The sequence below is a fragment of the Crocodylus porosus genome, unplaced genomic scaffold (genome assembly GCF_001723895.1).
Source record: "Crocodylus porosus isolate Cpor-Errol unplaced genomic scaffold, CroPor_comp1, whole genome shotgun sequence".
NCBI classification, from domain to species: Eukaryota; Metazoa; Chordata; order Crocodylia; family Crocodylidae; genus Crocodylus; species Crocodylus porosus.
Window position 1 is genome coordinate 9272712 of NW_017728921.1, and position 25544 is coordinate 9298255.

At 41.7% G+C, this 25544-nt stretch overlaps 1 protein-coding gene across 1 annotated transcript; it reads right to left on the reverse strand.

Moving 5' to 3' along the window:
* Positions 1–3427: 3427 nt before the first annotated feature.
* LOC109312995 lies at positions 3428–18880 on the reverse strand. The gene is made up of 3 exons (XM_019539390.1): positions 17612–18880; positions 13008–13118; positions 3428–3781 (listed from the first exon to the last, which is right to left on the reverse strand). The coding sequence occupies exons 1-3, from the start codon at positions 17762–17764 to the stop codon at positions 3428–3430; spliced, it is 618 nt and encodes a 205-aa protein (XP_019394935.1). The 5' UTR covers positions 17765–18880.
* Between the last annotated feature and the right edge of the window lie 6664 nt (positions 18881–25544).

The window sequence follows — 25544 nt, forward strand, 5'->3', positions numbered from 1 at the left end:
TTCAGGAATTGGTTAGGCTGCCAGGAAAAGCTCTGGGAAAGCTGTGGTTCAGTTCAGTAATGCAAAACAAAACAGAAGAGCGAGCAGGCAAATGTAGAAACATAAAACAAGACGGCTGGTTCAGCAACGTTTAATCTGTGTTCTGAACCTAGTGGAAGGGATGTCCCTCCTACAGCAGGGGCAGGTGAAATATGGCCCTTGGCCCACTTCCAGCTTACCAGGCCATTCTCGCCAGTCTGCAGGGCCCCTCCAAAAAGCAATTATTACCAGGCCACATGACCCCTCCGAAAGCTGTGCCCCATGTGGAGGCATCAAGCATGATGGCATGTGACTGCACAGCTGGTGAGTGAGGAGATCTCCTGCCTTCAGCAGGGAGGGAGGGGCAGGAGGGGGTTTTATAGGTGGGTATGGGTTCCCCTGCCAAGGCGCATAGCCCCTGCCACCAGCAGCAGCAGGTGGCAGGCCCTCAGGGCCTTGGCCCACTGCAGGCAGATCCCCGCAGCGGTACACAGCTCCAGCTGAATCACAGGAGCTACAACTGGTGGCCTGGAGTCAGCCTTCTGGTGCATGCCTTCTAACCAGACCAGGTTGGCTCTGTGCAAGCTTGTGGAGCTCGTGCACTGGAGGCAGGAGCTGTGCACCATCGGGCTGGGCTGTCTCCGTGCCTCCACGTGGGACTTCCAGCTCTCCAGTAGGGATCTGCACATGGAGGTAAGGAGCCCACCTGGCCTGATGGCACACAACTCCCTGTGGCTCCCTTCTGTGTGCCGTCAGGCCAGGTGAGCTCCATGCCTCCGTGTGCGGCTCCCTACTAGAGTACTGGAAGTCCCACATGGAGGCACAGAGATGGCCCAGCCTGATGGCACATGGTTCCCGTCTGTAGTGCTGGGAGCCCCTCTGGTTTGCAGGCGTGCACCAGCAAGTCGACTCCATGCCACCACGTGCAGCTCCTGGGACTGAGCCAGATTGTGCCACCAAGGAGGGTCTGCCTGCTGCAAGCCAGGAGTGCCCCGAGGACCCACTGCCTGCTGCTGCTGCCACCAGTGACAGGGACTGTGTGCCATGGGGTAGACCCACACATACTCCCACACCCATCCCCCCACAAACACCCACACCCCTTCACAAACCCCACAAACACCCACACCCATCCTCCCACAAACACCCACACCCCTTCACAAACTCACCCATAAATCCCACACACAATATACAGCTACTCCTTGCTAAAAGTCATAGTTACATTCTTGAAAAATACAACTAAGTGAAACAATGTTAAGCAAATCCAATTTCCGCATAAGAATTGATGTAAATAGGGGGGATTAGGTTCTAGGGATTATTTTTTTCCTCCAGACAAAAGACATTATATACATATACAGTACACATTTTAAATAATTTTAAACAAGCCATTTAATACAGGTATAAGTTTTAAATCACTTATACAATCACACCAAGTTAGAAATCTTCAGGGAATACTTGTACGACACAACATAAACAACAATGGCTGCCACGCCGAAGTGGGAGTGCCATTTGGCTCACGTCACAAAGTAGTTACCTACTAGCAGGTGGCGGCCAAACAATGTTATAACCGAACACCGCGCGACTTTAAATGAGTATGTTCTGCAATACATCAGCGACGTAATAATGAAACAACGATAACCGGGACAACATTAAGTGAGGAGCTACTGTACAAGAGTAAGACTTTATTTTGGGCTATTAAGCAATAACCTCTATATACACTATGCAAACACATGTAAATCAGTACAAAAACATATTTTTTAAATAAAATTAAAATATGTTATAGTAGATGTTTGATTTTTCATGTATGATTTGTTTTTGGTTTTTTTCTGGTTCCAAATGGGAAACTTCCCGCCCCAAACTGTGTATCGACATCACTGATTTTACAACAGATTGTGAAATGCAGGGCAAATAGTTTGTTCATCGAGCATTATTTGGAGAAGTGTTTTGCAACCGTTTGTTAAGAGAACACCAATTAAAAACTACAGAAACACCAAACAAGCCAAAAGGACAAGTACATCACTATAATGAAAGCTTGAACCTAAAAGCCAACCAAGAAGGGTTGTGAATTCAATTTAGGTAGCCCTTGACCAAGCTTGCAAAATAGCTATTGTCAAGGGGCTTCTGTCTCTTTTGTGGCCTTTGCTTTAGTTAATCACAGTATTATAGTCTGTATTAAAAATTATCACCTGTTTAATTACAAAGCTGTATCTGTACTTCCCCAGAGTTTCGAAACACTTTGATTTGGTTTATGTTGCCATCTTGAACAAATGAGGGCACTTGGCTTCTAGGTGTGAAGACGGGGTCAACATAAAAAGAAATTGCAGACATAATAAAGAAATGTCCCACTCTCGAAAAGTGGCAGTACCTTTGCCCCCAGTTGTTCATATGCAAATTGGAATTCACAGCTGATTTTGAATTAAGCAGATGTGACCCAGCATTTATGGCTGCATTTGTGTATATATAAGAGAATGAGTGATAGGACAGAATATCTATGTTCTCTGCTATACTAGTATAATCCTTACCTTGAGGGCAATGGCATAAAGGTGCTTTTGAGAAAGGGAGGGACCAAAGTTAGATCGTTTTGAACAAGAAAATTCCATCATGTAAGGGAATATTTTGAATGTTTGACTTTTGAGTATCCAGGCTTTATTTTTCTGGATACACCATCCCACCTTCCAACCACTTCTCAGGCCTCCTCCATTACTGCTTCTGCAAAATTTAACATCACTACTCTAAGAGCCCTTCCTGTTCTATCATTTGTTGGCATCCTCAATCAATGTGTTATCTATTTATACTGGATTGTAACCTCCTCAAGCGAAGACCTTAATCGACTGTGAACTGCCAAGCACACATATGGTGCTACATCATGCAGAATAACAGAACAGAGCATCCCACTTCCCTGTGAAACAGGGAGTAGGCGAATTTGTCCAGGCACCCTACTCCCCAAACTAGTTTTCAAGCAGCATGCTTTGCTTCCCCCACAGCTTTATGCTCAAGGTGCAAGGTACACAGTCAGTAAAAAGCAGAAAAGGGTTTTACGTAAATAGAAAAGAAAACAGCTTCCTTCTGCCTGCCTAAAGTGCTGGTCTCCTGCCAATGGTCTCATGAATAGGGCCCGGGCCCGGAAGTAAGGACACATGGTTTCTACAGTGTGCCTCTACCACTGACCTGCCCTGCGACTCTGACCCTTGGTCATGTCTACATAGATAGTAAGGTTCTTTGGGGGCAGAGTCCATCTCTCACTATGTATCTGTACAGCTCCTAGCATAAAGGGCTTTTCATTTCATGTGGGGCCTCTCAGCACTACTGTCACAAAAACCTCTCAGCAAAGAACTAACTCCCTGCCTAACACTAAAAAATGGGGTCTGTACCTTTTGTCATAGCCCAAGAAATAATTTAGATTTATCTGGCTTTATAATCCTACTTCTTCATCCTCTTTTTTCTCCCAGAGCACACCTAGCCTCTGTGAAGAGGAGCCTTTCCAGTTTAATAGTTCACCAGCATAATTGGGCTTTAGTAGTAGAAATGAATTTATATTTACCCTTAGGCAGCCCAGCCGGGTTTTGAGCTCCTCGCACTCGACTTGCAGCAGTCGGATTTCCAGGTCTTTTATGCCTTGAGACGGGTTGTTAATATTTGGCAGCTGCAGGGCCTTTATGTTGACTGCGCGTATTTTCTGCTTTAGGGGAAATCTTTTGGTGGTAGTTCTTCCAGCGGTGGTGGTGGTGGTGGTGGTGGATGATGCAGGAGCCAAAGGGCTTTTGTCCTGGTAGAAAGACAGACACATTGCTTATGACGTCATTGCCAGGTTCCAGTCAGGTTTGCTGGAGCTATTTCTGGGGGAGGGAGGAGAGTGGAGTTTCAATTTCTTTAAAGTTGGAAAATCTAACACAATTTATTTCACTCCCTCATACTTCAGAAAACTACTCAATAAAGTTTGCACAAAAACCTTTAATTAAAAAGAACTATGACCAAAAAACACCAATGGAAAATTTTAGCTTGGAAGGTGAATTTTACTTTAACAAAAGACTAAACATGGACAACAGCAGGTGCAAATAGAAATTGTTTCGCAACCTTAACTGTTGCAGGTGGGTACTATGAGGCCCTGATGCAAAGAGCATGGAGATCAACTAGGGCTTGTCCATTAATTTCAGAGCCATACTCAACATATAATTTTACATGTTTATACCTATAGAGGGAATATTGGGAAAAAAAGATGTCAATATATGCTCAGATACTAAAACACATTCAAAAGTATTTTAGGAAAAAGAAATGCAAATTTAGTTTTGCCAGTGCAAATATTCACAAAAAGCTCATTTTCACATATGAACATTCATAAAAAAAAAAATTGAAATTAGAAAAAAAATCAATGTTTTCTGTGACTGTTCATGTACTGTGTGAATGCGGTGTCCAAGAAGCAGCACTTAATCGAAAGCTACAATCTTTACAAACGCCCAGCCAGGGTAGGTGGAACCCGCACACTGAGCGATAATACCAGACAGCGGCTCAGAGATTTGGAAGTCGATAGCTGATGCCATACAAAAGAGACAGAAAACTTTACATTGACATGAGTTTACATCTGGAAACTACACCGAAACATCATCACCTTAGGAGTAGAGACTGAGCACTCAAAGCAAGTTACTCAAGACCACTGCACAGATGTAGAAAATGTGAGACTGGATGAGAAGCCTAAGGACAGGAAATGTGGGTGATGAGAGAAAAGAAGGGAAACCAGAGGGAGAAGGAAAAAAGGATAGATTTAATAGATTCCCCGTGAGAAAATAAATACTGTCTTTACAATGGGGTCTGATTTGTGTGTAGAAAGTAAGGTAAGGGGGCCACACATTAAACCGAAGTGAGAAAGCATTACAATTGAATAGCTGCTCGCTAAGACTCCCTGTACACAATGAGACTGTGGTCTCATAGAAAATGCAATCATTCAATTAAATACTGTATTATGATGAATCCATACAAGGTGGCGAAACTAACATTGATCAGGCAACCTTAATACTGACATCTCCTAACTTCAGAGTGTTTTTCTTGGCAAGTTTATAATGTCCTTTTAGGAATTCTCACCGTGCAATTATCTCTATAAAAGGCAAAATTAAACACCAAATATTATTTCAACTAGAAACAGGCAGTTTTTTGTAAAATCTATTTCTTGTTAACATAAGGTCTAAATAAGGCTGCGCACCCATGCTCAAAAGATCTGCATTTGCCCTAATTTAGATTAGTCTCTTGTTTTAAACTTCATGTTGCAGCTGTGTGATATTTATTTTAAAAAAAACAACAGTTGGATAAAATTTATTTCTGGGATGTGGAGGTTTCGTGTCTATTTTAAACCAAACTAATAGTAGTCATTTGCATTTTTTTAATGCCTATAATCTTTCTACATGTTTATTACATTTAAACTAGCTCATTCCAGAGTATCAGCCTAAACCTGTGACATTCAATTATGCAAATCCTTTAAAAAAATCTGTATTAGAAATCAATTGACATCCTGAAATCCTCACTCACTCAGAGCTATCATGAAAATTAATGGCACTGTTGATTAGGTATAGACAGCTGAATTTAGTTCTTTCACCTGAGATGCTGGCAAACCAGAATTTTCACCAGAAAATCAACTGGCCTGTGCCAAGAATACTACAGCGCTGTTAGGGCATACTTTGCACCTCAAGGGCAAGTCTGGAGTCACTGAAATAGCAACACCAAACATAGTGAATTCACATGGAGTGAATTCAACACTTTTTCCTAGAGTGACTAGTCAAGTGGTGTCTGCAAACCCAGTAAAAGCAAAGTGAGGCCCCAGTGTTCAACGAGATCCCAGGGAGTGCATGGCAATTCATCACCAAACTCCACACTGCTGACAAGATAGGGCTGTGCGAAGCTTCGGTCCCCGATTTGATTTGGCAGAGATTCGGCTCAATTCGGTGGCAAAATCTCCAAATCCGAATCAAATCAGAGGACCCTTTAATCTTTCTGAATCGAATCGGAACCGTCTGAATGGATTCAGAGAGATTCAGTGATTCGGACGTAGACACAGCTTTAAAAGTTTTTTCTACATACCTCTAGGTAGCAGGCGGCTTGTGACTGCTGCAGTGCTGGGGTGCATGGAGCGTCCCACAGGAGTGTGTGTTTGGGGGGGTGTCCCGAGCATGCTGAGCAGCAGACCCAGAAGTGGACCAGAAGTACTTCCGGTCCACTTCTGGGTCCGCCAGGGACTGCACAGGGCCCCCCCCCACACTTGCTCAGCTCAGCAACTAGTGCCTCCTGGATCTGGGGGGAGGGACAACTGGGGTCCCCCCATGGCTGATCGCTGAGCCCAGGGGCCGCGGCAGGCCCCCACGTGCTCCCCAGAAGAGGTCCAGTCCACTTCCAGGTTCACCACCTAGCACATGAAGGCCCCCCCACACACACACACACATACACTCCTGTGGGATGCTCCAGCCACCCCAGTATTGCAGCATTCACAACCTTGAGGTATGTAGAAAAAACATTTAGAGCTGTGTCTATGTCCAAATCGCTGATTCTCTGAATTAGCATCAAATCTTCAGATTCAGATTCGACAGAATCGAATCAGGGATAGTGATCTGAGTCAACGGATTGATTTGAGCTGAATCTGAATCCAATAGGGCTCACTTCACATACCCCTAACAGGCAACGAAAGGGAAAACTGGAGGGGTTTCAAAAATTTTAATTCCAAAAGGTGTTTTAACAAAACTTTTCATAAAGTTATGATTTCCTCTTAGACAGAAATGCCAAACTTTGTTCAGCTCTAGAAAAGACATTCTAGCTTAAGTGGTCTATACGTTTTAAAAGTTTCATATTAGAATCTTCCTCCACATCTCTCCAGTCCAGTTCTGAGTGTTACACAGGTAGGGTTAGCTTTCTAACAGCAGTACACTGGCCATAATTTATATCTTCCCACTTGAGTACATTAAATTTTTACTTTTTTCTTTACTCACAAATACTCTCTCATTCCCCCATCATTTGACTTGTTCCAACCATGAGGTTTTCAAAAGTGATTAAACTTTCCCAGTGAGGTGGCCTCCACTTCTTGGGGGTTATGCTAATTTGCTACCAATAAATAATGAAACAACTAGCATTCACTAGTCACAATGCCTGGGAATACTCCAAAACAGAAGCGAATTATTAATTACCTTTTTTTTTTTTTTTTTTAAGTTTCATTAATCAAATCAGGGAGCAAAAGACAATGCCACATGACCAACAGAGTACAGGAGGCTACTGTGGATCCTCTGGATCATGGTGTACGTGTCAGAGGTCTAGTCAGCAAGACCTTTAACACGTATGCCTTGGCAAAACTATGGAGTGGAGGCTGCCCAAGACCTACCATCCCAACTTTACACCACTGAGACAGAATCCAAAGGCCAGACTGAGACCAGAGGTTCAGTGCCTTGATGGTTACAGCTACTGCCAGGGAGCAGACCGCCTAACACCCTAGCGAGGATGCGTTTCCCTAGCTTTTATCCAAACAAGGAATACCCACAAGACAGTGGGGGTTAGGGTTTTGAGATGCCCCATACATGCCTTACTCTGAAGGCTGCAACATCATGGGATTTTATAGGAGCTACCCCACCATGAGTAATCCCAGCACATTGCCACCAGGCCCTCCAGTCGGATGCAGTTTATGGTCATACCCAGGACCCAAGAGCGTACAAATAATTGGTAGCTCCAAAGAATTTAAGAAAACAGAACTTCTTCCATTTGTAGAATTTTTTACTAATCCAATGAATGGTATCTGACTAGCCCTGATCACTGTGATTATTGCAAATATCATTGAATGCCACATGATGGCACCACAGGGCTGCTCTTGGTTCACTGCTTCCCTTCCTTCACATACAGCTCTGCTATACCCACCTCTGTCAGCACTTTAATCATCCCTTTTCCTCCTGCTTTGAGCATCCACCTCAGGGTAGAGTACTTCTAAAGTGCCATCATTTTGAATGAACGCTGGCACGTTTTGCCACGTCACACATTCTGCCGTGAGAATTGGCTGTTACACAACTAAACTTTGCTGACTGAGGAACAGGACTGATGCAAATGAAGACCTGCTCGGAGGTTAGTGCTGATAGACTATAGTAAAGGATAGCCAGCGGTACTTATATGGACCAGACTTTCCTGTCACCTAACTCCTTGCCTTGTCTCAGTGGGTTTACTTGTGGAGTGAAATACCCCTAAACTTGGACAGTATTGAAATTTAGCCTGTAGTAGGAGGCTTATTTGATGGAAGAATATTCTTGGTCATCTAGCATGTTCAGACGTAAGGCTGACAATCTCTGGTTGTGATACCCTTTTATATTGTTCTAGCAAAGCAATATTAAAGATGCCTCACTGCAGCTGAGAGTCAAGTCCCTGTAACCAGAGCTTTCCAGATGTCCAGAAAGAGTCGAGTACCAAGCTTGGAGCTTGTCATAACATTTTCTCCTAAACAGCTTTTTTTTTTGGCTGAAAATACAGTGTTATTCAGATCACTATGTTTTGCAAAAATCAAAATAGGAATATGTAGGCATAAAATGGAGAAAGATTTTCAAAATATTGAAGCACCCCATTTTGACATCTATCACATTAAAATATTTTACAAACTGACCTAAAACAATATGGATCTTTTTTGTTTTTGAATTTGTTTTTGTTTCTTTGGCAAAACATAATTGAATTTTGGCTTTGTTCTGAACTGGGGGAAAAATCTATGTTGGATCTGTTTTGTGATTAATTCTCAGAAAAAGCAATTTCTTATAGTCTGGAGCATGTATACCTTCCGTATTAACCAACCCGGTAGCATAGGAATACATCCATAGTGATCCTTCATAAAGAAAGCAGTAGTCCTGAAACTCAGCATGACGATAATACCAAGTTTTCTAAAATGCCTTCCTCAAATGCTCTTCCCAGTGAAAATAAAAACATACTGAAGCTCTGTAGAGAAAATACTAATTCACAATAGCATGTAGTAAATGGAACTAGTCAGATATTACAGTAGTGGGAATGGTAAGAAAACCTGATGAATATATGAACAACAGTAAGTAAAAAATATCTGCGCTTTAACCTTTGAACTACCGGGTGATAAAATGCATAATGTTAAGCTTTTATCCCTAATATGGAAGATTAACCGATTCCTCCCACGTATTTATACTTCCAAGCTGGAAGAGGTTATGAACTTAGGAGCCGCCTAGTATTCTGAACGCACACTCAGCGCTGTACACCTCAAGTAAAGCGTGTTCCCAAAACCTGCTGTTCTACCCCTGTATATATTATAACAGGAGAACCTACCTCCTCTACCAGAATGGGGCCTTGTTTATTACCAGCATGAACAAAACACTTTGTTCTGCATAAAGACTTTCACTGAAAACATCAGTGGCACACTGTCCTCTAGTGCTCAGTTCAGTTCCATACATGCAGCAACTGTGTTTCACGGGAAGGTGAAACGTGGGGTCAAGGAAGGCAACATCCAAGTGTCCAGAAAAACCCATCAGACCCATCTGAATAGTGCACACTTAAATCTTTCACCTTCTAAGTTCAAGAGTTGCTCAGAACTGAAACGCGATGCACATTGAACACTCGGGTCAGGGCAGGCAGGGGAGAATTCAACCTGAAGCTGACTATCCAGTTTATGGGTGTGCAAACTTATTGCTTTTAATGTTAGGAAACTACTCTCACCCACCATTAGTTCCCTTGTTGCTGTTTTCATTTTGTACCCAGCCAGTGCCTCTAAAGGCATTTCTAAAGGTTGAAGTTTGCTGGCTTTTAAGAGATTCTGGACATATGAGGAACTACCTAGGCACATCCAACCATTTCTGTGATTACCCCACAATGTTCTGGTCATTAAAGCAAAAACAACTCATCAAGGTTATCATTCAGGTGTGAATATGAAAAAAAAAAATCACTACCCACATTACAATAACTCAGTAACAGAACAGTTATTCCAATGGCAGCTTTAATGCAACTACTAGCACATGACGAGATTTTAATAATGAAGTCAAAACTAAAATGCGGTATCTGACATTTTTATGACATGGTGACAGGAATACCCATGTCCCTGGTCATAGGAGCTTAGCACTGTTTTGTAACTTTATCTGAACCTCAAAGATGCATTCTTGATAAATACAACCCAATCTGAACCACCTCAGGGCACGACTGGTCAACATCTGGATGCAAACCAGAGTTTTTAATGTTATCCCCAACTTTATCAAAATCTCAGAGTCAAGTCAAAATCTCAGGCTTACAACCCTAAACAAATGCAAAGACAAAGCAGTAGAGGGATATAATGTGCAAGCAAGACAAGATATATGCAAGGACAGGGCATTAGCATTCATATTTACTGCTCAGCTTCCTGACTGTGTCCTCATTTGTCCCTGTCTTTTAGGAACATCAGAACCTCCTCTTCCCTTAAATTGGGATAAAAGAGGAAATGTGAGCAACAGCCCAAAGGATAATGATAGGTGAAATGACCCATTTAGGAACGGAAGAATCTGGTTCCCTGACAAACGTTCAACATGTGCAAATATCCAGCTGCGTCCCCCGCCTCGATCACATCACCTACAAGATTTTTTTTAACGTCAAACTATTGAGTAAACTAAAGTGTGGACTATAGGATAGGGCATCAGCCTGAAATTGGGGGCATTTGAAATTCAGACCTGAATTTGGAGGCTCAAATCCATTTCCAATTTGGAGCTACCTTTGACAGTTCTGCTCTCAGAGCTGAAAGGACACCATGTATGATAAACTAAATTCTGTAAACTAACTAATGAAAAACCCTGCTAAATAAGAAGCATTAGATAAAATTATAAATATAGTTTTAAGAAAATGAGTCTTATCAACAAATCTGAGTATTTTATGGTAACCCACAGCACCTGCTATTGTAGCCAAATGATAAATTCTAAAGTCAGGTTATGCAGACACTTATGATCCGAGTGACGGGATAATCTAGCACAGTGGTCAGCAATCTACGGCCTGTGGCTTGGATGCAGCCCACAAAGGGATTTTATATGGCTCACCAAGCCAGGAGAGCAGTGGCATTTGGAGGTGGGGGAAGCAATGGTGGCAGCAGCGGCAGCTGGGTCACAAGCACTGGCCCACCTTTGAACCAAGCTGTTCATTCAGCACCCCCATTGCTGAAAGGTTGCCAAAGCCTGGTTCAGCAAAGTAAACATTGGGGGATACATGGGTAGCTTCCCGAAATCAAAGTTCTCCATCTCCTCTAATTATAAAGTGGACTAAAATACAGCATAGGTCAACAACAGGCAGACTGAATACGTGCTGGTAAGAAAGAGTTCCAGAAACTGAGTCTGCCGGATTATACCTGGTTAAAGGACTATAGTGTCTGGAGCCAGAAGGCATCCAGTAAGACTGCTGAGGATCCCACTGCTTGATTTTGGAATATTAATAGATCTTACAAATGGAACCGGACATTGAACTCAAATGAGTAATTCAGTCGTGCTGTTTCCATTCTCTGAAGCAGCTGGTTTTGTCATGAATGAACAGTGTTAGGAAAATTTAATCAAACTGTGATGAATTAGATCTGCTAAATCTGTACATAAATATTTAATACATGAGGTCCTATTAAGCTTTTAAAACTGAGTAAATGTTAGAGTTAAAAAAAGTTAAGTGTTGCCAAATACCCAAATAGATTTTTTTTATAGAAGATTTTTAGTGTATAAAGTGGGATTGACAGGCCTGAATAATGAAATCCTCTGTGCTAAGAGGCGGGGGTATCAGGGGAAGCTGCCCCTTTACCGCCATGCCATGTTATTTCAGAAGAACTGTGCTTTTACAGGAAATAGGAAAGCTCAATCCTTTCCCATGGATTGAGGCGGCAATGGGCAACGATGAATTCAGCAGCGAGAAAATTAGTGGCTGCAATATCGTGGTATGACGGTGGTTCTCATCTGCTGAGTTAACCCCCTGGCTGCCAACTGTGCTGACACCTCACCTTGCAGCACAGGTCGGCATAAGGCTGATGAAGGGACTAGGGCTACTGGGACATGCCCCAGCTGCCCCAGTAGCTACCCCCTCCTCCCCCTGAGCTCTACTGCACCTGAACCCCACTCCCTCTCCCAAGCACAGCTGATTTCTGTCACCAGCAGTAATGGACAAAAAGGTGGGGTCTGTGGTGAAAAACAGCAGCTGCAATAGGGTGGCACCTGCACTCTGGCACCCACTCTAAATCAGTGCCCAGGGTTCATGCCCAGCTGCTCGCCCACTCCCAGTTACACTACTGATGACCAGGTGCTTTCTATCACGCCGCCTTTAGAAGCAACTAATGAATCACATTTGAAACAATTCACCGTATAAAAGGCCTTTTAATACCTCCTAAGTGAAGCTTAGGCAAGTTGAAATGTGTACATCTCTCATCACTAGGTCACACTGATTTTTATCAAACACTGCCAAACACCTTTCTTATGGGGAATTTACAGAAAAATAGCCAATATTTTAAGCATCAAAATGCAAGTTTCTCCATTGTTAAAAACAGGAATGCTATGAAATGTCCTATTTATTAAAAGAATAAATCCAAATCCTCTGCATCCTGGAAACACCACTCAGTCAGTGCAACACAACGCAAAAGAAACAGGACATTTCAGGAATAGGGTATAAATCAAAAAAGTAGTGCAAAGTGTAGGCACGCCAATGGTGAGAAGAGAACTAGACAAAATATGTGGTGTTAGAATGAGTAAGGATTAAAAGGAATATTAAAAGGAATAACAACCAAGGGCTTTGGAAGTGCTAGGAAACCCCTGTCAGAGCTCAAGCCAGTCTCTAATGAAAAGGGGTCAGGAAGAAAGTTTCTCCATGAACACAGCTGCCTACTGCAGGGTTCCAGGAAGCTTTCTGTGAAGCACAGGGCACTAGCTACTTTCAGAGACATTTTACAGGACTAGACATGCAAAGAGAAGTATTTTTACTACAATCCATGAAGGGCGTGTTTAAAAAAAAACCCCACTGTGAAAGTACAGGGTCCATAACTTTATTGTAAATTTTACCTTGCTCTTCTTGAGAAATGAGGAGGCACTTTTCTCTTTAGTCCTGGCCTCAGGTTTGTGGTTCAGAGGCTTTGCAGAGCTTTCTTTTGCTTTCCTGTTGTCTTTTTTGGGCTATAGAACAGAATTTACAGATCCAGCATTAGAGTACAACAGTATACAGTTAAGAACACCCTAAGACTGAGTCAGCATGAACACAACCTGTCATTGCACAGGAAACCACAAGTTTTGGGGAGTGACATTGAACGGCTAGTGGAAGATATTGGATGTGACATTCAGTCTAGGGATGAGGACATAAGCTCTTTGTGGCATCTATTTGTTCTGTGCTTGTAAAGCACATGGGGGAACTGCTATAGGGCCGGGGTTCCTTGGCAATACTCTAAATAATAAATAATACTGCCCTTTAGACACCCTCCTTCTACTTACATGGTGCTGCATCTCCCTCAGGATAGTGGGAGAATGCAGTGTTGGTATGAAGAGTCTATATCAAGGATAAGTAGGACATAGGGTTAAATCAGGGGTGGGCAAAATGCAGCCCGCGGGCCAGATGCAGCCTGCCAGGCCCCTAAATTTTTTTGAAAATTAATATTTATTTGCCCCTGGCTGCCTGTCATGCGGCTCTCGATGGCTTGCCAAAACTCAGTAAGCAGCACTCCAGCCAAAATAATTGCCCACCCCTGGGTTAAACAGGAGCATGTGGGTGAATGACTAAGGACCAACTCATCAGAACAGCAAGGGGATACCACCCTTTGGCACATGCTCTAACTGGGATGACATGGCACACGTTCAGGGAGCAGGCTCTTGCTGCTATCCAATGCAGTATGTTAATGTTCAAAAAAATTCAACAGCGCCATCTGTAAACACACTGTGACCTGTTCCTAAATTGCACATTTATACTTGCCATCCCAACACACTTAATTGCTTTGCTTTTTCATGCTATGCTTACTAAGGGGAAACACTTGAAAAAGATGTGGCAAGTTACAGAAACCACTGGCAGGATGACATGCACACAAATACAAAACTTTGCAGTATCCCAAATCCTGAAAATGCCCACTGATGCAACTGAGGATGGATCATGCGAATTCTGAGTCATACTGGATTGCACTGTAATTTGTAAAAGCACATTGTGTTTGAAATTAGGGTGAGCTTGCTGAAGTCCTTTCCACCTGTTATTCAGGTTGGGATTTAAACCTAAAATGCCAAATATTAGGCACTGAAACTGGTTCAAAAGAAACCTGGTTGAACGTAGTATCAGACTTAACTGATTTGTGTCAAACCACCTTATGCAACTTCTGCCCCAGACCCCTTCCTGGTTTAAGTTAAATCACAGTCCTCCAGCATCCCAGCATTTTGCAGCCCTGGGCTGGGCTGAGCTGTCTGCTCCAGAGAGCAGGGCTGGCCCCATCCCTTTGGTCCCTAGCTGGAGCAGTGAGGGTTCGTTCATTGGCTGGCTCACTGGACCCCCCTATGCAAGCCCAGGATGTGGTCTGGGGTCAAGAAGGGGGTTAAAACACTCCTTCCCCCACTCAAACTTACTGTTGGTTGCGACTGTGGACTACAAATCCCAGAGGCACCTGGAAGAAGGAAGAGGAAGTGATGGGCAATCCTGCAGAGTCCTGCTTCTGTAATTTGGACTGCAAATCCCAGAGACCTCAGGGGCAGCAGGAAGAGGAAGTGGACACAAAGCCAAAGAGCCAAGCTCTAGCACTCCCTGGCTTGTGGCCTGAGCCACTGTGGGCCCGTGGCTGCATTTTCTGGATCAAAGGTAAAAGTCTGCTCACTTCTATTTCAATTTAATCAGTGTGGTTTAGACTAACCTGCAAAGGCTGAATCAGTTCAGCCTCGGGCTTTTTGATGGTTTGTACATAGCCTGTACAGCGCTTAGCACAATTGCTTGGGAGCACTGGGCAAACGCCATGCAAATCAGTCACTTGTAACTGATGCTATTTATAAAACCCAAATGTGCACCCGCATAGAAAGATAACATCCCCTCCAGGGCTTACGAACCTAAACAAACACAAAGACAAAGCAGTGGAGGGATATAAAGTGCAAGCAAGACAAGTTATATGCAAGGACAGGGCATTAGCATTCATATTTACTGCTCAGCTTCCTGGCTGTGTCCTCATTTGTCCCTGTCTTTTAGGAATGTCAGAACCTCCTCTTCCCTTAAATTGGGATAAGAGGGGAAATATGAGCAACAGCCATATAGTCCAAAGGATAATGATGGGTGAAATGATACATTTAGGAAAGGGAGAATCTGGTTCCCTGACAAACATTCAGCATGTGCAAATATCCAGCTGCGTCCCCCGCCTCGATCACATCACCTACAAGATTTTTTTCACATTAAACTATTGAGTAAACTAAAGTGTGGACTGTAGGATAGGGCATCAGCCTGAAATTCATAAGGCCTGACTCTTACGAGATTGCAAGATTAAAAGCATTGTCTATATATCTTGAGTTATTTCAATTCAGCCCCTTTGACCACCACTAAAGGGTGATATAACTCCTTTATTTCCTACAACTCCAGTTCGAGCATAACCCATCCTAAGGCTAATTTTATTAAGAACAAGGATATAACATTCATTTATGACACATACATATTAATTCTGACAGTTCTATAACAATGCAGTTTTATTTCCCTTGTAAAGGTTAATGCCTGAGATAAACTGTCTCATAACACCAAGCAAATCAATGTGCAAATACAATAAATTTGCAGTTTAGAATATGGCAGGGTTAACTGTTTCTTCTCTCATCACAAAAATAAATTGTTCCAAAATGCAATTATAGCAATTACAGATTTTTTTTTCCCCTAGTGGAAGCAACTATAGACGTTTAAGGAAGCACTCACTTGTGTCTGCGTTGGCTAGAAAGGATACGGAGGTATTGAATGGAAAAAACAGAAGCTCCCTAGTCCACAAGACTACATGACTCACTCCAAGTGGCACAGGCTCCACAATAGCTTAGCAACCAACCTGACTCAGGGAAAAATGCACAGAGCAAATAGGTCAGATAAAAAAAACAACGCTTCTCGATGTGGATCTGCAATGTACTAATTTGGCTCCAGGGAAAATTCATCAGCCACCGAGTCTTTATTACACTGGACCTTTCCATCATTTCCATTATTCTCAAGAATGAGCATTAAAAGAAACCAAACAAACCATAGTGGTAATTGAAGGGAAATTCTAAGCATTGCTGCTTAGCCAGGTAAAAGACAAGCAGCCATTACCTGTCTGAAGATCTGCTGTGACTAACTGATACCTGAAGGACGTACTTGTCTTATATTGCTAAAAAAAACCCCAACCCTCTGTCAGAAAGACTTTATAGGAATGTGTGCAAATAGGAAACTTGACATGATCTGCACAAGTAGCAAAGTTAAGTGTGTCCAGCCATCGAACTTTGGGACCCTGCAGAGATATTCTGCTGATTTGTCCTGGCACACAGAGCTGGCAGATCTCAAATTTCAGGCAAGGTCATGATTTCAGACCAAAGCCAACATTTTCAAATGTAGATGGCCCACACTTTAAGCTCTCAAACTCATATTTGCACCCCCAGAAAAGTGGTCTGCTTTTCAGGAGTATGCTGATCAAACTTTGACAGATCTTTTGAAAATAAGACCATTAATTCTGATGCCTAGATATACACTGCTGGAAATCTGGTTTTAGGGATCCATTTTAAAATTCTGGGCCTGGCCACCCACAAGGGAAATGAGAGCTGTCAGCAAAGGAAAAACCCCTTGTATTTCTAAGCAGATTCCTGATCGGTTGTGTGGGGTTTTTTACACTCATTTAAAAATAAAAGCCAATAAGGAATAGGGGGATGTTTGGATCGCACCACAGAGAACATTTTTAGTGCAGGGAATTGCTGCGGCAATTAATAATGATGTGAACACAGGAACATTGCATTGACAAAAACATCTGCTAGCCAGGAACTAGGTCAAGCTATATGGTGAGGACAACAGAAAACAGACTAGCGGTGGAAAAACATACAGCCTTGGCAGAAAGATGTGGTGGCTGGGAAAGATCAGCTAGGGGCCTCTAGAAACAGTGAAGGGGGAATAGTAACCAGGGAGTACTAATTGCAAGCAAGCAGAGAGCTCTAAACCTTTCCCATTTTCTGACATTAACCCTAGGTCAGGCTTCTCCAGCAGCCCCAGGCAGGAGGCTCCAAGTGCTTGCAAAGACCTCAAAGAACATCATGAAGTCCAGCCAAAAGATCCCTATGTGCCAAATCTCCTCTACCATCCCCCAAGCCTGATCCCATTCATGGGGGCTCTCTCGGTGCCAGTATTGGGTATATCTCTATATCTTCCCCTTATCTGTCAAATTTGTCTGGGCAGCCAAAATAAGTGGTTGTCAGAGGCCTTCCTAGATTTAAGACATGCTTGCAAATGGAGACTTTGAAGCTGTATAAACACCTACAGTATCAGCTGGAATGCCCCTCTTACATAGCCAGAGCCGGGGAGGTGCGAGATTATTATTTCCTTAGGATGTACAAGAGGACCAAGATTCCTGGTTACATGCAGCGTGCTCTTTCCTCTCCTAAAGGCTCCTCAGACCAATAAAGCAGCCTTTCAAGAGGGCTCTGTCATCCACTGGACAATCACTTACCAGCTTATCTTCCTCCTGCTGTTGGCTAGAGGATTTTTCCACTTTTGGACCAGACTGAGACATCTTGGGGGAATCAAGGGCAGAACTGCCCCGCTCAACATTGCGGTTGATAGTCTTCTCCTGTAACAAAAGGAGATGTCGCACTAGGAACATTTGATGTTTTTACAGAGAGAAGCCAAAGAACATCCTTCAAGGTTTCCAGTGAGATTCCTCCATAAGAAAGAAGAGATGCAAACAACCAATACAAGTATCTTGTCAGGCTCCAAGCCTTCAATGGTTGCCATCCTCAGGAATACATATTGCAAGCGCAACATTTTGATATTTATTATTTTTCTACGGTCATGCTGTTATCTACCCTCCACAACGTCCTGCTGCCTCCCTTAGGAAACGAGTGGACCTCACTGACTGGCAAGGAAGTTTCCCTCCATACAGAAGAGAATTAGGTGACTCTGCGTCCCCTTAAACCCCCCCCCCCCACAACATTTGTGTCCCCATGCATACTCTGCACTGGAAAGAGGGCTAGAAAGGGATGGTGTCAAAGAGCACTCTATTCTAGCTCAGGATTCACCCCCCACCCATAGCTTTTCTGCTTGGTTTAAGGTCCCTTGTTCATCTCACCAGTAGCTGAACGCCTCACCAGGGGGCTTAGGACTTTGACCCCTATATTTTGTAGAAGTAAATTGAATATTAAACCCCCAAGAAATCTTACACTTCATTGCCTTCAGTGTTTGCACAAAGGGTTTTTGCATACCTGTCCACGTTGCTGTTGATCAGGGCCTCTTTCCATTAGTCTGGAGATGAACAATTGGGAATGCAAACATTAGGCAAGTCAGGGTTTTACCATGTAGCTGGAAACTATGCAGCATGAATAATAGGAACCTCTAAACCTAATCCACAACACAGGGGAATTGACAATTCAAAGGAAGGTGGCTTTTCCCAAGACTATCAAGACTGCCATGCAGTTTCAGAAAGAGTTAAGAGACTGTAAAACACAGCAATTTGATACTAGAATAAGAGACACCTGAAATAATGCTGCAAACAAAAGAAACATTGATAAGCGACCATATATGGCAGCTTCAGAATTCAGCAAATAGCTTTAGATGAAAAATACGAACAAATTCACAGAGATACAACACGTTTGCTTTCCACTGTTCTCCACAAAACGTTTCAGTTTTCCGTTTCAAGATTACATGTGTCGCAGGAACTGCCAAATGTGTGACCTGCCTCCAGGAGATTTTTTGCTTTGGTTCAAGCATATTTTTTCATTCAACCCCAAATAAAATTTTTCCTCCTCCTCCAAAAAATGAAAAATGTTTGTTTTCCAATTATTTATAAAGTTCCACTCAACACCCGGAAGTCTGAAGCAGTACTTACGTTAGAAATGGGTTGCAAACTTTGGGTCAGATCTCAAATCTCAGTAGAGTTTGGAGCCAGGTCTCTTTCGGTTTCATATTATTAACTCAAGAAATTAATAAAGCATAATAACTACATAACTCCACAAAATGCTTGGAGCTATCATAGGAATTCAGTCCTGAAAATGCCTGAACTACACTTTGTGGTTGGTTTTTTTTCTCTCCAAATTTGAAAGCTAAGGCATCTCTAGGTCTTTTCAGGATGCTTTTCATTGTGTATAGATAAATAAAATGTCAATTTAAAACTGGGCTAAGTAGATGGGTTGCCTTCACCTACCGTTTGGATTTGTTCCGTTTTGCAGGCACAATGGCCCGTTTGAATCAAGAATGCCAAGAACAGGTTCAAGAGAAATCCCCATAGGCAAGTCCACTTTTATCCAGGCTCAAGAATAAAAAATGCAATAGCATAGGCAACTCCAACAGACAACTCCACTTTCACATTGCTTTTACAAAGAAGCTACTTTACATAATACAAATTATTTCAAATCTATCAAAAATTGAGTAGTGAAGACATGCACACACATGCTGTATATTCCACGAAGTGAATTTTGACCACTCAATGTGCTTTAATGGCAGAAAAGTAATCTTCTGATTCAGTGTAGATTTAAAAGCAAGGGGGAAGAAAAGAGATTTATCTACAGAAAGGTCACAGCTTTTCTCCCAGGAAAACTGTTTCCATAAATGCAATGTAATAGATTGAGTGCTTCAGTTCCAAAGAAAAAAACAAGCTGTAAGTTCAAAAAACAAGCAAGCTGTTCTGTTACCAGGCCCCTGTACCATGCATACACCATTTAGATCGTCCTGTTTAACCAACACAATTAAAATACGTAGTAAGCAAAGTTATTTTTACAGCCTGTGGATACAGAAATAGAAGAGCGCCATTTAAGCTTCCTGCAGCTGCTGAAGAGACCAATAAAACACAAAGTGTGACTGCTCCTACTAAAAAGCAACATGCGAAGCTTTCTATCTAATGCATTTTTAGTTGTCCATGCAGGATTGAAAAGCTGTTGTCTGTGGGATACAAATTAAAGGCTCATGCTTGAGATACGAGCTTGCTAATGTCCATAGCACTTGTGCCATATAATGGAATGTAAATACACTGACCAACATCCATCTGCAGTCAATATTCATTATATCATGCTCTTTGCAAGGGCAAAAGATGAACCATTTGCTCAGCAGAAATGGTTTGCAAACAGAGAACGTTCTTTGCGAACTAGCAAATTTGAAAGAAACAGCTACCGTTACTGCTGTTGTAGGAATTGTGTTATATAGCACAGCACAGGGATATTTCTATTAATTTTGGTGGTAGCTACACTGGACACTTTATGACTATTTCAGATCTCCATGCCTGGTGACAGCTTCCATCACCAGGGTGGAGGAAAGCCTCAATGGCTTTGCTTTAGCCTCCTTTAGCTCGTGCGAGAACTGAACCAGGCAATGTGCACATGTCCTGCTTTCCAGGGGCTCACTTACTTGCCCATTATTAATAGCGACTTTTACTAAGTCTTTGTTACTTCTTAAATGTAGCGTTTTAAAATGTGCTTTTTTGGGAGAACCGTGCAGAATTTTCCAGCGCTTTAGGTTGCTTTATCGGTCTTCTACATCTCTAAAGTGTGTATCATAATCTGCAGTGCTCCTGCTCCATCAGTCCACTAATCATTTGAACTACTCTGGATTTTAGCATCCAGGGCGCACACTGTAAGGAGAGCAGTTGCCAAACCCAACTCCCACTTAAGTAACTGGCAAGGAATCCACTGATTTAATTTGGCTCCTTCCAGAGGAAATGAAACCCAACCAAGACAAAAAAGATCTAGCTCTGTTTCCCAAAACTGTACAGATGTGAACAACATGACTTTTGTAAGTTTTTAAAAAAAAGAAATTAGAAATTACTCAGGCCCCCTCTATACATTACACTTATGCTATGATTAACTATTATGGAATAAATGGTAAGCATGCTACATGTGCAACCCATTTAAAGCACCATAAAATGGCAAACCACCCGTAAAATGCTCTACATATAATTAAATATTAATTTTAAAATGTTCTACATAGTAAATTGAATATGCACCAGGTACAGGCTGGGGCCAACAAGGAGCTGATTGTTCAGTCCAGCTGGAGACTTCACCAGGGACTCAGACTGTTTTTGGTGGGATCAAGGGCTCGGACCAACCATCAGCTGGTTGTCAGGACCCCAGTACAGTTTCTACCCAAAATCGACAGTCAGCAGATTGTTGGTCCTGGCCGTGGACCTGAGGACACCTGGCTTTCAATTTGCCAGTGCAGGGTAAGCCCAGCATCATGTAAAAAGGGCACAATTGGGATTTGATTTCTGATCCCAAAATTATACCTCCTGCCATGCATGTGTAGCAAGGTGCAATTGTTAGGATCAGGGATCTGATCCTATGGTGCCTTTAAATGAACATGTGTCAGGGGCCTAAGAAAAATCTCAAACACAAGGGAAATAAGCTCAGCAACTGTAAATTGGTATAGCTCCACTGAAGTAAAGGGAGCTACACTCATGTGCATCAGCAAAGGATCTAACTCAGGATTTGTTTAAAAAAAATCTCCTTCAGGGTCAAGCCTATCAAATAATGCTCTTTAATAATTTCCTAAGGCATGCTTGAGAACTAATGTGTACCTTAATAACACTTCAATGTGCACTTCAATTGTTTATTGAAAATATCAATGACATTAGATAATAAAACACATTAACTAGGGCTCGACATTTGTTCGCATTGAGCAGTTTCAGAAAACTGGTGAAGATTTCATTAAACTTTTGCCTGAAACCGAACTTTCTTCTGACCCTCAAATGTTAGCAGAACGAAAATGAATGGCAACAGTCATGCTTTACAGAAAAGAAATTATCAAGAGAAATGCTGACAAAATGTTAACGTAAATGCACTGCTAATATAGCGTTCCTATAAAACCACAGTGGTATTTAACACTCTTGGTTTTATTTAATCTATAATTCACTTGTTTTAAGTTATAGTGAAGATAGCTGAAGTTGAGAGGTTGGCCCCTCGACTTGGTTGGACTCTTGCCGAAGGCTTTCTTAAGGGAGTATGCTGTACAGGAACGGGGCCTAGAATTGCGCTTTACGGTTTTTCAAAATAGGCATCAGTGATTTTTTTTTTTTTAAAAGGAAAGTGAATATAAAACAAACTGTTCAGCAATATTCTGATACATTGGAAGGAAAGATGTTCTGAACCAACATAATTAGAGAGCCTCATTATTTTCTAAATACTTGTAAATAATGCTTCAGATAATTACTTCATTAGGTTCCAAAACACTGGCCTTTATTTCCCTCTGAGATCTGTCCTACTACGCCTACTTTCAATTATTTACCAAAAGAGCAATTCAGAAACAGTGCGCTGGAAATTCAATGTGCATTTCTTAAATAAATCAAATTTAGAATCAAGCTGCTGTGAAATACCATGTAGATTTTGGGAAAGTTAAAGGTTATTTTGGATTTGGAGTATTTTGTGAACAATTGGTATAGTTTCTCCAAACAGCACTCCAACTTAATTTGGTTAGATTGGTCTGAAGAAGTAATATTAATCAATTTAAAGATAGTCAATTAATTCCCAGTCAGGGTAAGGTAGCTACAACAAAGGAATGCTTGAACTCTAATTCTTGGCATAAGTGCTCAGAGAAGGATCCATATGTCTAAATATTTAGGGAATGACAGTCTAGATTATTTTAACAAACTGGGATCAACGTATAACGGCATTCAAACTTTTGAGTCCTGCCTATCTGAACAAACAGTTGTCATCAATTATAAGCCCATATTCATAGGTATTGCTAGTACACACACGTACATTATCACACACAAATACATACAGACACACTGAAGAAGGTAATATATGTTGAAATCTAGATTCAGTGCAAGAACAAATAAGAGCAATATGAACATTGGCCAAACCAGACAGAAAGTATCAGACCAAGCAGAAAAATGGGTACAATTACCAATCCTTGCAGCAAGGCACCGGACTGAACAGACAATAAAGCTTTATCCAACTATGAAAAATGAGTTTATATTTTTTCTACAACAGCGTTCCTCCACCAGCATTGCCAATGGGGGAAACTGAGGTAGAAACTACAGGTGCCATTGTAAAATTTCCCTTGTGAGTGATCCAATTCTGATCCACTGGAATGGCTACACAACAACACAGTGATTCAAGTATTCAGCTGAATTAACCAGAAAATTATAACTACAATTTCACTCTGTTCCCCAAGCTTATGTTTTCATTGAAAACTTGAGATGAAGACTTTCTTCCAGTACCTTGCAGGCATGTTTCTTAAATCCTTTCAAGAAATTGGCATTAAAAAAAATGAAATGAAAAAATTGACCTACAAATTAGAAAAATGCAAATGCAAATGCAATCCAGATCACAGAAAGAGATATTCCACGCTTTTCAGATCCTAAATTTAAAGGCAGAGAAGATAAAAAGAATCAAACGTTCAATTGCAAGCTAAACGCGAGACATTTATTTCAGGGCACGGTGGCTGGCACCATCAGCATTAGGATTCAACAGCTGTTACAGGAATGAGTAATATGTTGGACAAGATGCCCCTTGGGAATAGGATCTCCAAAGTCATTTTTAAAGTTATTATTATTATTAAAACAAATGAGTCTCAAAACACTTGTTTTTCCTGTCACAATGATTTCATTTGAGAAGTTATCCAATGCCAGAAAAGGATGACTCAATGCACTATTCACTAATAGCCCCAGTTGGAAACTTGACATTTTCCCCTTTATCAATAGAGCAGGGTTAGCTTGGGTGACAGCGAAGAAAAGTGCTCCCTTATACTGTGTGAAAGGACTACTGCCATTGACTCCTCCTTTGCCAAGATGAGTAGTGAAAAGCAGAGCAACCTGTGATGGTAAGGTGCGTACCCTTATCACCAGGTATTGAACCACAAACCATGGGTTCATTTTTATGGTAATAATCTACTACACTCAAACAATAACAGCCTTTGCTCGCTTGGCTGAATTTGATCCAGAAGTACTCCATACTTTTATCCAGAAAAGCTCCATTCTCTATTTTATCAGCTTCCTGAGCGACTTAAAAGTTGTGTTCTTTAAAAGGAGAGAAAGAAACCATGAAAAACTATGAACTGCTGTATCTTGCAAAGCAACATTTTGTATTTCACCAGAGCTGTTTAACCCAATAGTATCAGCTTATGTGATCTATGCAGCCTACAGCCTGTTGGATAGCAACATTTTCTATGTGCAAAAGGGTAAGTGTTTTTAGAAGGCTATGATTGACTCCTAAACCTTCCACTGCAGAAGTCATAATTGTTAAGAGATGCCAGTCGTTTTTGAATGGATGGTCAAGCACATACTGAGAACATTTCCATGATCTTTACTTGAAATGAAGATGTCAATGTCTTTTCATGCCTTTCCATGAACCAACTTTTCTGACCAAATATAAAAGTGGATTTAATATAATTTTAAAAGATGATATTTATTAACTTAGCTACAGACTTTCAAAAGACTTTTGACAGAGGTCACTGGTAAGAACAAAACCAAGAGATGCAAGTTTACACCCTATGTTAGAACTTGGTCCAAATCCAGAGAAAGTGAAAGCTGAGTGAGAACAAATAGTATATGTTTAACTTGATAAATTTGGGTTGGTGTTTCGAGTGGTTGATAGATTTGTCCTTCTAGATGACTCTTCAGAAGTTGCGCAGGGCTCACTGCGGGGAGGTATCTATTGTGTGCCCCTATCTTCTGAGATGCCCGGTAGCACCACAATCCCCCTAACAAGATTTAGCAACATCAACACCAGAAGCAGCGGCCTGTGCAAAATATTGGGAGCAGACCATATAGCAAGCATAGACTGGAGACACGACAACGAAGACAACGACTTGTTAAAAGGTTAAGTATCACAAGATTTTGTACAGGAAGGGCTGTTGCTTTATGTATAATCAATCAAATACTGAAGAGAAGAAAGAAGGGGTACAAGCTGCAGAATCTGTTAGGAAGCTAATAAAACTAGGTCAAGCAGGCTGTTGAAATATATTGCTGGCAAATAATACTGCAGGCTGATGGAAATAGTTTGATATACGCACATATCAGAGGATCTCAAATTAACAGCAGTCACTTAAAAAAGGTGCTAGATATTGCTGAGTTCATTGTAGAACTTCCCACATGCTTCCTTGATTGTGAAATAGAATTACTTCAACAGAAACTACCTTTCTGGTGCATCTTCAGTGTTGCCTTGCAATTTTCATTCCTTGACAGCCTAAGATTAAATGGGCTTGGATAATAACTCCTGGCTAGATCTTTTGCTTTTAGCGAATAAGACAGGATCTTGAGGGCTTCACTCTAATGGTGTGGACAAAGTTTCAATTTGCAATGACAATAAACTAAATTTCTGGCTAATCTTTAATCTGCCACTTTAACACAAACGTGGATGAGAATTTGATACTGAATCGGCATTTCCTGTTTTATTCAAAGTTCTTGGTTGCATCCATATGAGTTGCATCCATTCTCTCTGAATCATCATCATGAAGTT